Source organism: Melopsittacus undulatus, chromosome 3, assembly GCF_012275295.1.
Source record: "Melopsittacus undulatus isolate bMelUnd1 chromosome 3, bMelUnd1.mat.Z, whole genome shotgun sequence".
NCBI lineage: Eukaryota > Metazoa > Chordata > Aves > Psittaciformes > Psittaculidae > Melopsittacus > Melopsittacus undulatus.
This window is the reverse complement of record NC_047529.1, coordinates 103,349,266-103,369,758: the sequence shown is the minus strand read 5'-3', so window position 1 is coordinate 103,369,758 and position 20,493 is coordinate 103,349,266. Positions and strand designations below refer to the sequence as shown.

Below are 20,493 nucleotides of genomic sequence, written 5' to 3'. Positions count from 1 at the left end.
TGTGCCTGGCAAAATCTGGGAGCAGATTCTCCTGGAAGGCATGCTAAGGCACATGAAAAACAACAAGGTGCTTGGTGACAGCCAGCTTGGCTTTACTAGGGGGAAATTCTGCCTGACCAATTTGGTGGCCTTCTATGACGGGGCTACAAAAGTGATGGACAGGGGTGGAGCAGCTGATGTCATCTACCTGGACTTGTGCAAAGCGTTTGACACTGTCCCACACAACATCCTTGTCTCTAAATTGGAGAGACATCAATTTGATAGGTGGACCACTCGGTGGATAAAGAACTGGCTGGATGGTCGCACTCAAAGAGTTCTGGTCAACGGTTCAATATCTGTCTGGAGACCAGTAACGAGTGGTGTCCCTCAGGGATCGGTGTTGGGACCGGTCTTGTTTAATATCTTTGTCACTGACATGGACAATGGAATTGAGTGCACCCTCAGCAAGTTTGGCAATGACACCAAGCTGTGTGGTTCGGTTGATACGCTGGAGGGAAGGAATGCCATTGAGAGGGACCTTGACACACTTGTGAGGTGGGTTGATGCCAACCTCATGAAGTTTAACCATGCCAATTGCAAGGTCCTACACCTGGGTTGGAGCAATCCCAGGCACAGCTACAGGTTGGGCAAAAAGGAAATTCAGTGCAGCCCTGTGGAGAAGGACTTGGGAGTGTTGGTCAATGAGAAAATGAACATGAGCCAGCTTCAGTGTGCACTCACAGCCCAGAAAGCCAACCTTATCCTGGGCTGCATCAAGAGGAGTGTGACCAGCAGGTCGAAGGTGATTCGGAGAAAACTCCAGGAACAAACTTGCCAACAAAGTTTTCAAGCTGACAAGCAGGTATTCTTTATTGCGGCGCCGGGAGACACGGGGGATAACTCCTCCTAACGTGTGTCTCTCTATTACTACACAAGCCATCCTTATATAGTCCCTGGGCATACATACATATTCATGAGGCTACGTATGGATTACATCATTTTCCAGAAAGCTCCCCGCATGCGTACAGAACTGTGGTGGTGGTCTCTGAGGGTCGTTTACTTCTTCCAACAATCTTCATCACTTCTGGCAGCCTTTGAAGCACGCGCAGTAGATGCTCATACCAGTTTAATTGGTTCACTAGCACCAGAGACATAATAATCCCCCTATTCTCCTACTTATCAGTTAGTTTACCCACAGCCTATCCTGGACACCTGCTATTCCCAGATACTCCTTATCCCTGTGTCCTGTTTTTCTAGACTGTTTTTCTTAAGACCACATCAACTATAACGATTTATCTTGTGCCAGTATGTTCTCTATCTGTACTCTATTTTTTCTATGTATTATGCACCTCAGTAATTTTCCACTGCTACTGTTACAAAGCCATTAAACTTAACATTGCTTAAAACTAATTCTAAAGGTTTATAAATTCCATTTTGTGATTTTTCTGTTCCCCTTGTTTCAATTCCCCCCTTTTTCTGTCCTTTTGCAAATTCTTTTGCAACATCTTATATATTACCATTACCATCAAAAGTCCTTTGAAATAATTTCCCATTTCTACTCGGTGCCTAATTTCATTCCTTTTCCAATCTTCATAATTTATCATAGATAGTTTACAACACCAGAGGGAACATTGTATCATACCACAAGTAAACAATATTAAAATAATTAACATCCATATTCTTGCAATCAGTTGCCTCCACCAGGAGAGATTAGGTAACCATGTAGTTTTTCCATATTTCTTCGAAACCATAAGAGGTGTCATCCATGGCTGTCCCATGAAATATCTTAGTTTGTTTCCAAATTTCCTCCAGATATGTTTCAATTCTGCCACTTTGGTCTATGTAGGAACAACAGCTTTCATTGATTATGGAACAAACTCCTCCTTCTGATGCCAATAACATGTCTGGAGCCATTCGGTTTTATACCACTTTAGATAGGCTCGTTATGTTTTGTTGTTCTGCCTGCATTATATCAATATCTTTACTTTCCATTTCCTCTATGGTTGCTGAGATATTTACAATTGCTTTCTCTAATTCACTTACTCCCAAAGATGGAATTAGCCCTCTCACAAAACTATGAAATGCAGTGTGCTGTTCAATAATAGGGTTAAACCTTTGCTTAATCCGTTTAACAAAACTTCTAATCCAGGTTCCGGAAGGATACCTGTTGATAATAGTAAAATTGGGTATTATAGCACCTAAGGTGCATGCCCCCTTCCAGTTGGGGGTAAAGTTTTATAAGCATTTTCTCCACATAACCAATACCATCCTTTCCCTTTAGGAACGGGCCACCACTGAACTACGATACCATCTATATTAATAGTGTAATTGCAATTTGAATGGTGACCTATATCTGTGGCATTTAAGCAAGTATAGTCTCCTACCCTGGTTCCTGGTGTAATACATCTTTGTGCACAGGTGTAATATTTATTGCCTGGATTAGGATTAACTATTCCAAATTTTAACCTTTCACTTGAATACAAATTGCTAGTGTTCACCCACAGATTTGTCCATGAAACAGTGTTAGGAATTGGAACTCCAATTAATGGGAGTTTCAGGCTTTCTCTTGATTTAGGCAACTGTGCACACACCCAACAGTCACTACGATTAAAACTTCAGTAACATTTTGCATTAATTTCAGGTATAAATTCTGGTCTCAAGCTTATGCACCAGTTATCATATGAGTCCAAATTATCACCGACGCAATTTCATACGTAAGAGTACTGAAGGTTCCATCTGCCATGTCTTCTCTGGTTCTGGTGCTTTCTTTATTCTTGAATAATGTATCCAAGCAGGTCGTTCCTTTATCTTCACTGCTGTAAAGGTGGTCAGTAATATCTGGTACAGTCCACTCCAGTTGTCCTGTAGAGGATCTCCTGAAAAATTCTTAACATAAACCCAGTCTCTAGATCTGAAAGGGTGAATCAGATAATCCAAACCTCTTGCTCTTGTCCCTGCTACTCTCTTATTTATCTCTTCCAATTCTTTTCCCAGATTGACCAAAAACTGTCAGAGATAGCCTTCCCCCACTTCCTGCAGACTTCCTCCTTTAACTTGGGACTGTTATGGTCTTTCATATAAAATTACAAATGGGCTAACCTCTTCTTTCCACCGAGGTTTAGTTCGAATTCTTAATAGAGCCAGTGGTAAACCTTGGTGCCAATATAATTTCATTTCCTGACATATTTTCCTAATTTGTTCTTTGATCAGATGGTTTATCTTTTCTACATGCCCACTGGCCTGAGGCCTGTATGGAGCATGTACTTGCCAATCAATTTCCAATTTTTGCTAATTTCTCATAACAATTTTGCACTAAACTGCAAACCTCGGTTGGAAGAAATTGCTGCTGGTACTCCAAAGCAAGGTATTATCTCATTAAATAATGTTTTAGTGAGTTGTCTTGCATTATTTATCCTACAAGGGAATGCTTCTGGCCAGCCAGAAAAAGTATCTGTTAACTCCAACAAATATTGATAACCCCCTTTTCTTGATAATTCAGAAAAATCTATTTGCCACTGCTGTCCCAGGAAACTTCCTCTTACAGTTGTCCCAATTTGATTTCTATTTTCAGTTTTATGCTTATTCTTAAGACATAGCTGACATTGTTTTGTCACTGATTGAACTGTGTTTTATAGATTTCTTCCTACAATTTGTTTGTCTAAATATTTATATAAAGAGTTGCTACCCCAATGAGTTTTATTATGTTCTCCCTGAACTAACTTCCAGAGTTGGTTATAGGAGATTACAATTCGTCCAACAGGTATCTGAACCCAATCCTCTTTATTTTCCTGTCCTTTTAGATCCTCAATCAATTTTTATCCCCTTTTGAATACCTAGGTTTAGATTTTTCAATTGTTAGTTTGCCATCAGGGATTAAGGACATGATTTGTGATTGTTCAACTGCTCGTTTGGCTTCAGAATTGGCCAAATTATTTCCAATTTCCTGATCAGAGTCACCTTGTTGATGTCCTTTACAGTACATAATAGCTACTTCTTCAGGTAGCTGAACAGCCTCCAGTAATTGTAGAATTTCTGCAGCATGTTTGTTCAAAAGTCCTCATTCTTTTCAGATAGCACCATGTACATAATCAGTCCAAATATTTATCCTTTTGTCTTTAGCCAATTCCAGGGCTCTCATTAATGCTATTATTTCTGCCTTCTGGGCAGAAGTGTTCGAGGGTAAAGGTTTAGCCCCTGTTACCTGTGAAGTGGTATTAATGGCATATTCTGCCTTTCGTTTACCATTCTTCATGAAGCTACTACCATCAGTAAACCAAGAATCAGCATCTTCCAGAGGTTTTTCTTTCAAGTCTGGTCGGCTCAAATATACAGTCTCTATGGTGGCCAAGCAGTCTTGTGTTAGTGGTTCTGTCGATTGTTCCTGCAAAAGGATGCTGGATTGACAACATTAGTGACCACACTTTCTATATCATCTTGTTCCACAAGGGTGGCCTGGTATTTAAAAAAAACATGAAGGAGATAACCAGTGGGCTACTTTCTGTTCCAGGACTGCTGATACAACATGGGACATTAGCACAGTAATTTTTGTCCCAAGGTGAATTTGCGAGCTTCTTCAATATTCATGACAACTGCTGCCACAGCCCTTAGGCATCTGGGCCATCCTTTGCTCGCTTCATCCAGCTGTTTTGAAAAACACATCACTGCCCTTCTGTAGGGTCCTAGTTTTTGAGCAAGGACCTCCAGAGCTAGTCCCTGTTCTTCATAGGAATAGAGCCAAAAGGGTTTAGTTACATCCAGAAGTCACAGAGCTGCAGCTCTCATTAGCTCTGTTTTTAAATTTCTAAAATCCCCCTCTGCTGAATTAGTCCATTCTAAAGAGGGAGGATTTCCCTTCAACAGTTCATATAGTGGTCTTACCAGAACACCGTAATCATGGATCCAAAGTCTGAACCATCCAGTCATTCCCAGTAATGTCCGGAGCTCCTTGCCAGTTGATGGTTGTGGAGTCTGACAGATAGCTTCTTTTCTAGAAGCTCCAAGTTCTCTCTGTCCTCCTGTTATTTCACATCCTAGGTAGGAAACTAGGGTTTGGATTAGTTGGGCCTTTTGCCTGGATACCCAATAACCATTCAGTCCCAGAAAAGTTAATAATTTCACTGTCCACTGGATACATCTTCCTTTATTTCTGTAGCAATTAATAGGTCATCCACATATTGTAACAGAGTCCCCATCTGAGCAGGTGGCTTCCATGATCCTAGTTCTCATGCTGATTTCCAGAAATTGCTGGACTGTTTTAAATCCTTTAGGTAATACCGTCCAAGTTAATTGAGTTTCCCTTCCTGTGTCAGTATTTTCCCATTTAAAAGCAAATAAATTTTGGCTTTCTTTGGCCAATGGTAAGCAAAAGAAAGCATCCTTTAAATCCAAGATGGCAAAACATTTCTGATTATTATTCAATTTAGTCAATAATTCATACAAATTAGCTACTACTGGACAAACATCCTCTGCAGTTTTGTTGACTGCTCTGAGATCTTGAATCAATCTACAACTTTTATCATCCTATTTCTTTACTGTCCAGAATATTATATTCCAATTCACATTCAATTAATAATGTATATTTTAAAATTTATCAATGACTTTTTTTTTTAAATTCCCTTTGATCTTCTAATTTTCAGGGATATTGTTTTATTCTAATTGGGCAGGCCCCCCTTTTTATTTCCACTTTAACAGGCAAAGCATTTTTCACCTTACCTGGAATTTCAGATGCCCATACTCCCAGTCATACCTGATTAAGGATTTCTTCTATTTCAGGGAGGTTCTCGTGTTTGCTTTTCTGTTGAATTAAAGATAAACTCAAAACTGCAATTAACTGTTTGTTTTTAACTCTAAATTCCATTCTGCCTTCTTTAAATGTGGCTTCTCACCCTAAGAAATATTTTAGAGAATTTGGCATGCATCAAAATTTATGCATTCCTATTTTTTTTCCCAATTTGTACTTTAAGGGTTTCAGAAAGAATGCCTCGGGCTGTTTGTGAGTTGGTTTTTTTTTTTTCTGTTTTTCTTGGTGGCCAGTAGCTCCCACATCTGTAACAAATTCCTTTCTCTCAGATTTAACACCAAATAAGTTGCTCCTCTATCCACTAAAATTCCACTTTATTTCCTTTAGTTTCTACTTTTAATTTAACCAGTGGATCTGCCAGGGTAGATTCCCCAGATCCCTGTCAGTCTGGTTCCAATTCAGTCGCTGGAGCCACACTATGGCACTACCCCCCCCCAAGGGCAGTCCGCTTCCAGCGTCCGAACTCTCTCCCGCAGTTTCAAATCAACCACCGCAGCCGTGGCTATAGCACGACCCGGCTTTTTCTTTTCTACTCGTTCCCGATTCCTATACGCTCTCCATGCTTCCTCCTGTCCACATTTATTCAACAACCCCTCAGATCCATCCGTGCACATGTCTGTTCCCACTTGTTTGCCTGTCCCAGCACCCAGCATCCCACGCTCAAACACAGGAGCTGCGCGAGCTCCCCCCTCCTTTCCCCCTTGGTTTTCCTTTTTTTTTTTTTTCCTCACAGCTGCTCACCCTGCTCTGCAGGGGCTGCAGATGCCTCTGCAACAGCACTGCTGGTTTAACCCTTTCTGAACTCGGAATGTGCATCTGCCACTTGGTGCCAGTGACAGTGATCTCTCGCTCCTTATGAATATCAGATAGGAGAGATGCAGAGGGTGCTCCTCGGAGGTACCTGTGATAGATAATTTTACAGCCTATCTTCCTGATTACTGTTTTTTAACTTTAAACATCTTTCCCCAGTATCACAGGCTGAACAACATCTCTCCATCTTAACTTTCAGTTTTTCCCTGTCCTTTTCCAAAGCCAAAATTAAGGGATCTGGTGGAGCCATATTAATTTTGCATTGCGTCTGTCACTCCACGTGGTCTCTTAAAGTGAAGAACATATCGGCATACATTACTTCATGCCATTTTTCTTGCAGCCTCAAAACAACATTAATTGTAACAATGTATTATAGTTCAGATTCCATTTTTAGACCATTTTTCCTGATCTTCCAAAGTATACAAAGGTCACCATCAGTTACAAAATTTTTCAAAACAGCTGGACAACTTTTTCTTATTTACCGAGCCCCCAGGAGACCCTCCTAGTTCTTTCCAGTGTGCCAAAATGCACCCTGAAGGACTCTTTTGCATGATCTCTTCACTCTGCTGATTTTCCATTATTAATCTCTCACCCACACACACACGGGATCCCACAGACACGCTCCACACAGTTACAACACTTGAAACAGACAGAGACTAAAATTCTATCAAACAAACCACAGTTAATAACACAGTTATAAAATCCTGTCACCAATACCAAAATCACAAGACCAAAATCCTTAATGTCACAAGCCACAACAAGATCCAAAACCATTTCCACGAGACACCCCCTGCATCTTGCAGGACCCAAACCACAAGAAGCCCCCTGCTTCTTGAGGGTGTATACCAGTAAAATCCAAAACCTTTTGTACAAGACTCCCACTGCGTCTTGTACAACCCAAACCACAAGAAGCCCCCTGCTTCTTGTGGGTGTATACCAAACGGACGCTAGCAGCCGGGTATACGCCTTTACCTACGAGATTTCTTATCTCGATTTACGGAAGGCTTCCAAACCATGCGTACGCTTACCAAACCAACCCAATTACCAATGCAGTCTTTATGCAAGATGCCCCCTGCACCTTACAGACTACAGAAAAGAAAAGAATACCTTTTATGAAGATGGTCCTTGTCTGCTCCCGCAGTGATCCGAATGAGTCGAGGGGTCCCTCCGGGAAAAACTCCCGAGGGCCCTAGGGAGCCCTGTCCTCAGCGGGTCCTGCAGCCGAGCAGAGAGGGTCCCATCTGGGGTGCCAAATTGATTCGGAGAAAACTCCAGGAACAAACTTGCCAACAAAGTTTTCAAGCTGACAAGCAGGTATTCTTTATTGCGGCGCCGGGAGACACGGGGGATAACTCCTCCTAACGTGTGTCTCTCTATTACTACACAAGCCATCCTTATATAGTCCCTGGGCATACATACATATTCATGAGGCTACGTATGGATTACATCATTTTCCAGAAAGCTCCCCGCATGCGTACAGAACTGTGGTGGTGGTCTCTGAGGGTCGTTTACTTCTTCCAACAATCTTCATCACTTCTGGCAGCCTTTGAAGCACGCGCAGTAGATGCTCATACCAGTTTAATTGGTTCACTAGCACCAGAGACATAATAATCCCCCTATCCTCCTACTTATCAGTTAGTTTACCCACAGCCTATCCTGGACACCTGCTATTCCCAGATACTCCTTATCCCTGTGTCCTGTTTTTCTAGACTGTTTTTCTTAAGACCACATCAACTATAACGATTTATCTTGTGCCAGTATGTTCTCTATCTGTACTCTATTTTTTCTATGTATTATGCACCTCAGTAATTTTCCACTGCTACTGTTACAAAGCCATTAAACTTAACATTGCTTAAAACTAATTCTAAAGGTTTATAAATTCCATTTTGTGATTTTTCTGTTCCCCTTGTTTCAAAGGAGGTGATACTGCCCCTCTGCTCTGCTCTCCTGAGACCTCACTTGGAGTATTGTGTGCAGTTCTGGTGTCCTCAACATAAAAAGGACATGGAACTGTTGGAACAAGTCCAGAGGAGGGTCACGAGGATGATCAGGGGACTGGAGCACCTCCCATATGAAGACAGGCTGAGAAAGTTGGGGCTGTTCAGCCTGGAGAAGAGAAGGCTGCGTGGAAACCTCATAGCAGCCTTCCAGTATCTGAAGGGGGCCTATAGGGATGCTGGTGAGGGGCTATTCATTAGGGACTGTAGTGATAGGACAAGGAGTAACGGGTTGAAACTTAAATAGCAGAGGTCTAGACTGGATCTAAGGAAGAAATTCTTTCCTGTTAGGGTGGTGAGGTACTGGAATGGGTTGCCCAGGGAGGTAGTGAATGCTCCATCCCTGGCAGTGTTCAAGACCAGGTTGGATGAAGCCTTGGGTGATATGGTTTAGTGTGAATTGTCCCTGTCCATGGCAGGGGGGTTGGAACTAGATGATCTTGAGGTCCTTTACAATCCTAACTATTCTATGATTCTATTATCATTTTGGCCCTCATCTTAGATGTACCTATCAGAAAGCACATTCTCTTGTCTGTGAGTAAACTGACCCACTGGGCACATTCGTGTCACTCTGCCCAATCCTGTACTGATGCTGAGGAAGCTCGTGAGATATGGACGAGTATTTGCATTTATCATGGAGCTATTTTATACATTAAGTTCTTTTTTCTTCAGTACCACATATCCCAAAGTTTCTCCTTAAAGTTTCTGTTTCTCTGTTCCTGTGAATAACATTTGAAAGCTGACATACAGTCATCACAGCTCAACTCAAGACATCTGTGAAGCCACTGATGGCATGGTCTTTCCCTTAGAACAGTGCCCTTTAACTTCATAATGGGAGAAAAATGAATGCAGAGCTCCCAGTACACAAAAGCTGCATTAATGTCAGACTTAAAGGACATGCAGAACCTCATGCTCATCTTCTGGAGTTAATTCACCTCCATAACTCTTTATTTAGTACTTGTGGTACTTGAAGTGTGACAAACCCCCTCTTCATTTTACAGCTGTCAGAAGGGACTGCCACCCAGCAAACAATACATGGGTTAAAGCCTTTTACCACCTACTCCATTGGTGTGGAGGCCTGCACATGTTTCAACTGTTGCAGCAAAGGGCCCATGGCCCAAATCACAACGCAGCCGGCTCCACCCTCAGAACAGCCTCCACCACAGATCCGCACCGTATCCTCCAGGAATGCCTCTTTCCAGTGGAGTGCACCTCAGTCACCCAACGGCATTGTCACCAGGTAAGAGACAAACCCACCCAGCTAAGCCTGAGCACATCAGCTAGAGGTGGTGGCAGAACGATCTGAGCTGGAATTGCCATGTAGCCATGCTCCTCTTTCCCTCTGTTGGTGCTGGTATTGCCTGTGGCCTGAATACTGCCTGGGAGGTGTATACTATTGTACTGAGCAGGATATTGGGTGAGGATGAAGGTGAAGAGGATGAGCTGTTGTTAGTGAAGGTAATAGTCTGCAGCTGCAGAGCCAAAATGTTGTAAGAAGAACAGGCAGCAAAGAAGAATCTTCATCCTGTAGTGACTTAGGCACTGATTTGCTGAAGTGAGCAGCAAGGAAACTGGTATCAGGTTTTCAGGGTGTGTATGACTTGCTTACAACCATGATTGCTCAGAGTCATCTTACAGCTGAGGCCAAAATCTCCAAGAGAAAAACTAGGATCTCTTCTCCAGTAGCCAGACACAGAATCATAGAATCATAGAATAGTTAGCATCATCCTAAAGAATTAAAAGTATGATTGGTTGTCATTTATTTAGGCTCTTCATTAATCAAAATCTCAACTTTCTTCACAGCTATGAGCTCCATGTGTACATGGCTTGTCCCTTGAACCTGCAGCCGGCAGTGAAGACTTGCAGTCCTGGCCCAACTGAGGTGAAGTATACAGGGGAAGGACAGAGTGCCAACGTGTCCAACCTGGAGCCTTACACAACTTACAACCTGCGAGTTGTGTCTTACAACTCTGTTGGCAGCAGCGCTTCAGAATGGATTGGCTTCACTACGGAAAAGGAGCGTGAGTATGAAAAATGGTTCACTGAGATGTGCCCACTTCTGAGGCACGGGGCTGCATAGCACCAAAATACAGCCTAACTCCTGACCCTAACTACTTCACTCCTCTGAAAGATGACGTACCAGAAACCTGCTCTTCTGTGTCCCCGGTCACTGTGCCTCTGCTGCATATTCATTGAAATTCTGCTCTGAGCTTGACTGCTCATTCCTTCAAAAACACGTCTTTACTCATCATCTGATATCATATCCTCTATCATGGGAGACTGGAATCCTTTTCTTTTACTGAAAATGGGCAGAAAAGCTGCAGAACAAAAAAAAAATGTTCAAGTATTACCAGAAGGGTGAGATGTGGTGGTAAATACACTGCCATAAATAATCCCTGGGAAAAGGGGAGATCTTGAAAAAGACTTGCTGGTTCTTCTTGGGAACATTCTTCCTGTCCTAATTCATACTACACTTCTGCCAGGGCTCCTTGGATGTCATCTGAATTATTGGATCCTTGTTGACACTGAAATAAGAATTCATTGCTATCTATATGACCACCACAGGCAGTACTTTAAGACCATGTGGTGGTCTGCATGGAAATTAAACATGCAGGACCTGTGCCTACAGGCAGAATAGATTTTGCCATTAGAACTGAATCTTTAGTAATATCTGCTACATTGATAGCTGAAAATTTCAGGTGAGACAGACACGGATTTTCTTTAATATCACCACAAAAAGAAAAACAAGTCCTTATCTCTAGAGCTGTGTTTTATTAAACTCCATGTCAATGGGCTTTTAAATGGAGCAAATTCATAAGGAACTGCTGAGACATGAAGGGTTTGAAAGCCATTTTTAACCTCCTACCCACTGGGTCCACAGCCCTCCTTTCAATTTTGCTTTTCTTGCCTTGCTGAACTCTTCACACCAGGCCTCCTGAGTCACTCTGAATGTCTACCCCCTCATGCCTGGAAGGCTTTCTTTAGTGACAGTGGGCATTTAGCAGCAAAGTGCAGCTTTCTTATGAGCAACCCAGCATATACTGGGCAAAAAGCCACAAGAAAGGACTACCTCAAATGTAAATGAAGCCTTTTGTCAACAAGTTGTTGAGTCCAACTCTGATGAACTCTTCCTCCTTGTAGTGAGTTCTGGGTTTCTATACTCTCTGCCTGCCATCTGCTCTTGTTTTTCTGGAATCTCATGGCTTCATGTACGTACATGTGTTAAAAGATTACCATGGGTAATTTTAGGGCTACAAAAAGAGTTACAGAATGGTTTGGGTTGGAAGAGACCTTAAAGCTCATCCAGTTCCAAACCCCTGCTAGACCAGAATGCTCCAAGCCCCATTCAACCTGGCCTTGAACACTGCTAGGGATGGAGCATCTACCACTTCTTTGGGCAGCCTGACCAAATAGTAAAGAACTTCATAGTAAAGAACTTCTTCCTTGTATCTAACCTGAACTTCACCTGTTTCAGTCTGAACCCATCACCCCTTGTTCTATCACTACAGTCCCTGATGAAGAGTCTTCTCCAGCATCCTTTCCTTAACAGTTCAGTTCCCACAGCCCTACATGTTGCAGCTGAACTCACACAACCTCCTGTGTCTCCCTATCCCCCACCTTAAGCTGGAATTTAATGTATTCAGTTTTGATGTCTGCACCACATGCACAAAGGAGGAGGAAGTTCTAGGTCTTTAATTTAAGGATATATTTCTGCTTTCTCAGTGTATAAGCTGGCATGCTACAGCAGCTTTTTCTTTTCTCCTTGTATCTTTTCTACTCATACATGTGTACTTTAGAGAGAAGGAGCAACAGAGAGCTTGTATCATGCAGTATCTCCTCTGTGCTAACTCAGTCGTGCCTGTTGGCTAGAAATGAGCTTTTTTTCCTTCCTTTGCAGCACCTCGGTACATGGCTCCGTTCTCTATTGTCAGCAATTTATCCATGATCCACATAGACTGGAGCCGCACTTTCGTATTGAACGGCCGCCTGAAGGAGTACGCTTTGATTGAGAGCGGGCAGCGCATCTACAGCGGCTTTGACACAGAGCTGTATTTACCAAGGACATCTGACAAAAGTCAGGTTCAATTTCCTGCAGCTTCCTCTCTGTGAAAGACCATTGAGCTGAATTAATAGTATTGTATGCTGAACTTAAAGAAAAACCTTGCATAGCCATCCCAAGCTTAAGAGCACAGGAGTGTTCTACACACACTCTGAAGTGCACCTAATCAGATGCTTGAAACAAAAAGCCTTGGAGCTGAGCTTCCTCTTAAATATTGTACTTCCCCCTCACTTGACCCTGGTGAGACCATATCTTGAGCACTGTGTCCAGTGCTGGGCTCCTCAGTACAAGAGAGACAAGGAGCTGTCGCAGAGAGTCCAGCAAAGGTCACAGAGATGCTTAGGGGTCTGGAACATCTCTCTTAGGAGAGACTGTGGGAGCTGGGCCTGTTTAGCCTAGAGAAGAACAGACTGAGAGGGGATCTCATCAATGCAGATCATTATCTCAAAGGCAGGTGCCAGGAGGATGGTGCCGGACTCTTTTCAGTGGTGCCTAACAACAGGATGAGGAGCAATGGCCATAAATAAAACAAAGAAGTTGTACCTCAGCATGAGGAAGAACTTTACATTGAGGGTGGCGGAGCACTGGGACAGGCTGCCCAGGGGGTTTGTGGAGTCTCCCTCTCTGGAGACATCCAAAACCCATCATGGAACTGTTTCTGTGACCTGCCCTCTTGACAGGGTGTTGGATCGGATGATCTCCAGAGGTCCCTTCCAACCGTAATGATTCCATGACTGTGTGACACTGCTCTGGCTCATTGTGAGGGTCGAGCTTGTCCAAATCCTGAAGCTGCGTTGGAATTCCACCCTTCAGGACCACACTCTGGAAAATATCTGGAAATCTTCAGCTTCAGAAAAGACTGAAGCCTGAATTTCCATTTGAATAAAATTAAGACAGTAGCTTTTGGAATCAGTCATGGTTTGGAATGCAGTTTCTCTTTGGGCATTTGTGTCTTTAAGATACAAAGAAACTGCCAACAGAGGAAAAACAAACAGGAAATGTTTTCTTTTTTAAAGCATTGGGTTTCTCGTATGTCACAGGATTTTGAAATGTATTTTTTACCTTCCTTATTGCTGCAATGATGCTAATGCTTATTTTTTACTCAAATGTTCATAACATAAAATGTTCTGTCAATCAGCCATGAATGGAGTATGAGGGATTTAGGGCAAAACAATGAATGAACTGAAAGTTGCCAGTTGCATGTCATTGGAAGAGGGAGGATTGGATGGTGGAAGAGGAACAACATCATAGTGGTGACTCCCTATGGTTTGCCATGGTTCATAGTTTAGAAGTTCAATACACACATACAAGGGATGATGAGGCCCTGATCAAGCCTGATCCTCATTTTCTGACCTTTTTTTACTCAGCCTTTTTGTTCCAAGTGACCTGCGTCACTGATGAAGGGAGAGCCATGACACCAGTCATCAAGTACAGCGCAGGAGATGGAGTTGGTAAATATGTGAAGAAATCACCCCCCACCTATTAATTGTATGTGTTTGTGGTACAAAGTCAGTATGTAGGGCATGCCAGGCAGGATGGCACCTCATTGCAGGATCAGGGGATTCCTTATTGGCTTACGGTATGGGTGATGTAGGTAATGTTTTTGTTTTTGCTGTGGATGGATTTCTGTTACTTTACATCATGAACAGCTTCAGATCCTCACTCCACATATGTAATATTTTCCTGCTATTTTTACATCAATATATTTCTTCAAAATGCAGTGCTGAATAGAATCTGCTCTCTTCCAGGTTTTATTTCCAAATTAGGTTTATCTTGCATTCTAACCCTGTCCTCCAACTTCCTTCCTCAGTTTGACAAGGAAAATGCATATTCTCTCTTTTCCCTGCATCCCACCCACCCCATTAAGAGACATCTGCCTGCTTCTTTCATATGACCAACCTCCAGGCTCTGGAATTTCATCTGAGATGTGTTCTCCTAACCAGTTATATTGTCAGGACCCCGTTTATAACACTTGCTCTTTACCTTCTGCCTATGAGGCCTTTGCCTGTTTCATGGAAGCAAGGGAATTTGGTGTGGTGACATCTCAGTCATTTGCTGTCTGTTGAGTAGTAGACACCTAATGGTAAAAAGTTTCAGGTTTTTAAACTCCTTAGTTTCTGGGAAGCAAAGCTAAGCTCTAACCATTTCTAACTAACTGACATACTGGTTTTAATTAATTTATCTTTTGAGTTTCATCATCTTCAGCTTCTTCAAATAGATGGGTCTTGTCTTTGCAATTAGTCTTTACACTGCATTTTCCTCATATACCTTTCATGCTCTCACTAGATCCTCCTACAGAATTTCAGCAAGGCTGCTATAAAGGCATTATAAAATGTTGCCCATTGCTCTATATCCATCACATTCCTTTGATTTTTATTGCTGCTTGTACCCAGAGTCTACTGCAAACACAATTAGCACAGCAGGCAAACTGCAGAGGAGGCTTTGCAAGCAATGATGATGGAAATCCCTTAGCAAAGAGTCTGGATACACATGTGGGATTGCAGACAAAAGAGGAAATCCTGTCACTGAGATTTCTTATGCTAGGGGCTATTTTTATTCTAACAGGTGGGGGAAGGAGGAATAAAGTGTTTCATGTTGTTTGTATTAATTCATCAATCATTTTAGTTAAGTCCCCCTCCCTCTCTCTTTTTGAGAGGCCTTCCACTACACAGCGCTGGAGAGAATGTCCTCTTGTGTGTACCACTCTGAAATCACCGTAGCTGTTTCCACTCTTCAAGGTTACTTGGAGAGCCCTGTTTTTCCCCTCACAGTTCACCCTCACCACCTCCTTTCTCCAGAACTGCTGATGCAGTGGTGATTTCCAGCCTAAGCTGGAAAGTAGGATCTCTTGAGGGTAGTAAGCTTTTTGTTATAGGCCACTAGCATATTGAACCATTATGCCACCTTGAACGTAAGTGCAAGAAAGCATGTGACGACAAAATCATGTAAACTTCTGCCTAATTTATTAGCAAGGAAAGGGATAGCATATAGTTAAATGCTTTCTGAAATAACATTCTCTTTCTCCCCTAATCCCTCTTGATTTTTACAGGCCTGATCTTGACAACACCTGGAGAGAAGGACAAAGCCGAGTCCAAACGTGCGAAGTTCTACAACGAGCTGTGGTTTGCAGTGCTGATGGTAGTTCTAGGTTTGATCCTCTTGGCTATTCTCCTCTCCTTAATCCTTCAAAAGAAAGTCCACAAGCAACCCTATGCACGAGACAGGCCTCCTTTAGTTCCACTCCAGAAAAGAACATCACCAATGAGTGTGTATTCATCAGGTGAAAACCACCCGGTACGTTTGGTAAAATGCAATGTTGAGTATACAGCATTGTGATATACTTTCATCTGCCATTCCCCAAAGCACACACAGAGTATTTCTTCCTCCCTCCCCTGCTTTGTTGCACTCTTGGTTACCAAGTGAAGGCTGCTCAGTGTAGGAAAAGGACTGTCTTGTGTACCTATGCGTGCATAGAAAGCCAGTCTACAAGCCAAAAAGAAGCCTTATGGTGCCTGGTCTGCAAATCCTGAAATGCTTCTGATGCGTAAAACAAACTTTGGATCTGGAGTCACAGAGATGCAAAGCCAGTGATGCCACCTTATGTTAGCTGACATCTGCAATAGAGCTGAAAAAGCCTTGGCATACTGTGAAAACGTAGGTGATAAATGTGCTTTTCAGTGGAATCTTTCATGTATTCCCAACTAACCAGCATCAATCTGACAGTCTTTGTCAGATACCCATGAAATGTGCTTAGGACCTTCCCAAAATTTCCACCAGAGAGGTGGGAGGAGGATTGTAACAGAGAGGAAGGATTTGTATGATTTTTATTAAGACAAGTTATAATTCAGTAAAAAAAAAGGGATAAAAAACATGTTCCACCATGTAGCAGAGTAGCAGTGCTATCCTACCAAACAGGAATATGGCTATTGTTACGAGGCTCAGAGTGGGAACAGCAGTACTTTCTATTTCCATTGCTTCTTCCCAGACAGAGCCTGCGAGATGATTTTTCTTGTCACTTCTCAGCTTCTCTCTCCTGTTAGCACCATCAAGCAGGCTAATGTCTCCTGCACTTTTCACACATTCTATTCCTTTCTGTCTCAGTGATAAGAAGCTGCATCTGTGCCTCAATGAAGGAGCTCTTGGAAATAATGTAATTTCCCCTCTGTCCTTTGTCCTGCAAAGGCTAAGAGCATAAGAAACTTCTTGTTGTTTGGTCTCATGGTTTTGATTCCTTTTCCTCTACTGGCTGTCGCGCTGTGTTGTTCCTGTTGACTTCAAAATGCTTTTGTTCTTGGTATGCCTGCACAATTCCTTTCCATGTTTCTTTCTCTTCCTTTCTTTTTTCCCCCTTTTTCTTTTTTCCAGAAGCTCATGGACTTAATAGAATGGAAGATTCTACAGTACATCAACTGGAGGATTTAATCTGAGAAGTTAGGATAGAGCTCCTGTTAAGTGGCAAAATGACTTGTGTTCTGTTCTGTCAGTGGCATGCAGTGCTGGCTGTCCATGCAGCTCTTGATGCCCCAGTGAACATTACATAGTGCCTCATCTTTGCCAGTTCCCCTATTCCCCCCCATCCTGCTACCTTGCTTCACAAAGCTGCAGCTAATTCACACCCTTTGTAAAGAAGAGAGTGCACCTGCACAGAACCTTGCCCTGCCCTAATACTTTTCCTTCCTCTGTTTAATCTCAGTTTGAGACCATTGCCAACACATCTGATTCATCGAGCAGTGTCACTCTCAAGAGTTACACAACGCACTTTGAGGTAGAGTCATTAGCTTGCAGATCTGCAAGATGTCTGATGTGCTGGATGACATAAAAAGCATGCACAAAGGCATCTGACACTGCATGTTCTCCTGATGAGTGAAATTAGTCACGATGACTGTAAGGAAGATGTCTGCTAACATACCTTGCTGTGTCTTCTAACTGCATGTTTTTGAAGCATGGGGTTCTCTGTTCTCTTCTACTCCTGCCTTCGTTTTGTTCAGATGAAGTGTTTGAGACCGTGCCCTATTGTTTTTGATATATCAGCTTGTGTTTTCCTCTTAGGGTCTGGCTGATACAAAAATTCCAGGAGCTGGTGGTTCTCCCAGCAACCACAGCAGGCACATTGCATCAGGGGCAAGGAGACGAAGCCAGAGCCAGCTCAATCGCAGCTATTCCCAAGCGTCCCTGCACCGTAGTGTCAGCCAGCTACTCAGCCTCTATGACAAGAAGTCTTTTGCTGAAGATCCACCTTGGGATGCCATTATTCACAATCATCACGCTACCAGTCGGGGCTTGGTAAGGAAAAGGTCTCCTATTTTTCCTGTGGTGCTGTTGTGCATAGTTATGTGCCAGTTTCACTGGAATCCTGAAAAGGTCTAAATAGCAAAAGCTGCTAGAGATACAGCCAGAAGGACATGGTCAGACATTACATCCCCAAAATGCTTCCTGCCTCACTGCTCTGTTCTGCAGCCATAGGTGATCACACGCTGCTCTTAAATGATGTGAGGGGGCCACATGCATCTGTCGTTTCCACTGAATTAGTGACATCATGGCTAACAGGGATATGCACCTTGAAGAATTCCTATTCGGTCAACTCTTAGGCTTTTCTCTCTGTGTATTTCAGTAAATATATATATGTGTGAGGAGGGATGCCTTGGCATCCTCCACACATCCTGTGCCCAGAAGCAGGAGCTTCTAGTTCTAGGCTCCTTGAGCTGTGACCTTGGACTCAATTGCTGACAAGACCTGCTCTGTCTTCTGCTCAGTCACAATGCAGACACGGTGTGAACACTGAGATCTTTTGGCATTCATGACAAATGACTTAAGACCCTGTCTATAGGGAACTAGGAAGAGGTTGAGTGGCAGGCAGAGTTATCTGTCCTTTAATATAGAACAGGATTGGCCAGTGTCACTAGCATGGACCTGAACACACAGATATAATGAGTTATGATTCTCAAGGACAGCAGTAACCTCCCTACCTCTTTGTCAGCAAGAAAAAGGCTTTTTAACCTCCACCCTCCTTGGCTTCCACCTTTCCCTGAGCAAATGTGTGGGAAGGGACTCAGGGCCAGACACATTTGTTCCCAGAAAAAGCTGCTTAAGGCTTCTAAAAGAGGGACACGTGAGGTAGTAAAAAGTTACAAGTAGTAAGCAGTGATCAAGTGGATCTTGTCCAAAATACAGAGTGAACTGCATGGTCTGCACAAAATCCAGGCAGCTTCCTTGGTCTTTTACCTACAGTACATCGAGAAGCTAGAAGAGCTGGAATATCCAGGCATGCGACAGTACAGGGGTGGTGCTACCAAGGAAGCTGATAAGACTTAAATAAGAATATAGCGATACTTAGCTCTAGGTAAACCCCTATGAGTACAGGTTAACCTTCAGCTGCACTGTGCATCTCATGGACTTCCTGATTCAGTGGTATGACTCAGCCTAGAGTCATTTTCTGAGTTATCAGTCACGTCCTTATGATCTAATTCCTTGAAATTAACAGCCCATCCAGGGTGTACCTCTATAGGAGCTTCATAGCCACAGGAACAGCTTCCTGATGCTGAGGAAACTCTTGTTCTACCTGCTTATCTTGTGCTAACACCATGATTTGGTTTAGTTTGCAAATACACATGCTGCAATGCTTTCACTCACTTCTGTCAGCAAGTTTTGTTCACCCCTTTGTCCACCTTACAAATGAATATACTGAATGGCTGAAGCGGCCTAGGACACATATCTGCAGTAACACTGCTGGCAATCATCTCTTTAGGCTATGGAAACAGTTTAATTCTCTCTTGCTTCCAACTCTTTCCCTGGCTCAAAGCATTATCATGAGTGTAGCTGGAAGAAGTTCAGACCCTCCTTTAGAATCCTGATGAACAAAATCTTACCTAAATCACAGGTGATGTGGCTGTTATACAAGATATCAAATGGAAAGATGAAAAGAAAAATACATGTTGCATCACACTGCAACAAACACTATTTACTATTCATCATCTGACCCATGCAGTAACTGATTTCTTTTTTAACTTACTGCTTACTATGAAAAAACTATTTGGTTTGGATTCAGGTGCCTGAATGGGAAAACATGTTGAAAGGTAGAAATGCACTTATTTATCTGACTTTGAGAAGCATGTGTTAGGGGATGGGAAGAAAGAAATGAAGGTATCTCCTTTAGTTTGGCTTACATACCTTTTCTTTTCCCCCTCCTAACAGTATGTAGATGAAGAAGATCTTGTCAATGTCATCAAAGGCTTCAGCACAGTCACCAAGGAGCACACCACATTCACCGACACCCACCTCTGAAGAACACAACCACCTTCTCTAGAAAATGGAAAGTGGGTTACTTGCCAAAAGCAGCCTGCATGGCCTTTGGGGAGGGGATAGACTGCTGTTTGCCCACCCTGTGCCCACTATGGAATAAATAGAACTGCTTGTTGAGAGGGTGTGAGAAGTGGGGTAAGTTGGTCTTTTTATCTCCACCGTGTTTTTAAATGCATAGTAAAAACTGTGTATTAGCACTGACACCTCAGACAGGTAAGAGAACAGCTTCGACATCCCTAAGTTACACAGTGGTAGAAGGCTGTGAACGTAGAGGCTCTTACCTTTGTCTCTCATCCAACTTTCACAGTTGAGGAAGGCTGTGAGGACAGTGTGACTGGTATAAGGAAAAATCTTTTACCATTCCAAAACCCAAAAGGGGCCTTCATGGCAGGATAGCCATGGCCTTCCTGGCCTGACAAAGCTGTACCACAAAATTGTGTTCATGCACAGGTGAATAAACAGCAAATAAAGGAATTCGTATGGAGCTGCTTTAACTTTTGTGTTCTCTCACTTGCTCTCCCCAGCCTCTCAGCTAAAGTTTAAAAAAA

General features: G+C 42.8%; 1 protein-coding gene across 1 annotated transcript in view; it reads left to right on the top strand.

Annotated features, from left to right (window-relative positions):
• The window catches only part of USH2A (usherin), a 375,630-nt gene extending 355,220 nt beyond the window's left edge, over positions 1 to 20,410 (top strand). Inside the window, exons 65-71 of the mRNA XM_034060823.1 lie at positions 9,588 to 9,826; positions 10,390 to 10,607; positions 12,485 to 12,661; positions 14,014 to 14,097; positions 15,696 to 15,940; positions 17,696 to 17,929; positions 19,838 to 20,410. Coding sequence (XP_033916714.1) covers positions 9,588 to 9,826; positions 10,390 to 10,607; positions 12,485 to 12,661; positions 14,014 to 14,097; positions 15,696 to 15,940; positions 17,696 to 17,929; positions 19,838 to 19,927 — 1,287 coding nt within the window. The 3' untranslated portion in view covers positions 19,928 to 20,410. The remainder of the gene's footprint in view (positions 1 to 9,587; positions 9,827 to 10,389; positions 10,608 to 12,484; positions 12,662 to 14,013; positions 14,098 to 15,695; positions 15,941 to 17,695; positions 17,930 to 19,837) is intronic.
• The last annotated feature ends 83 nt before the right edge of the window (positions 20,411 to 20,493 follow it).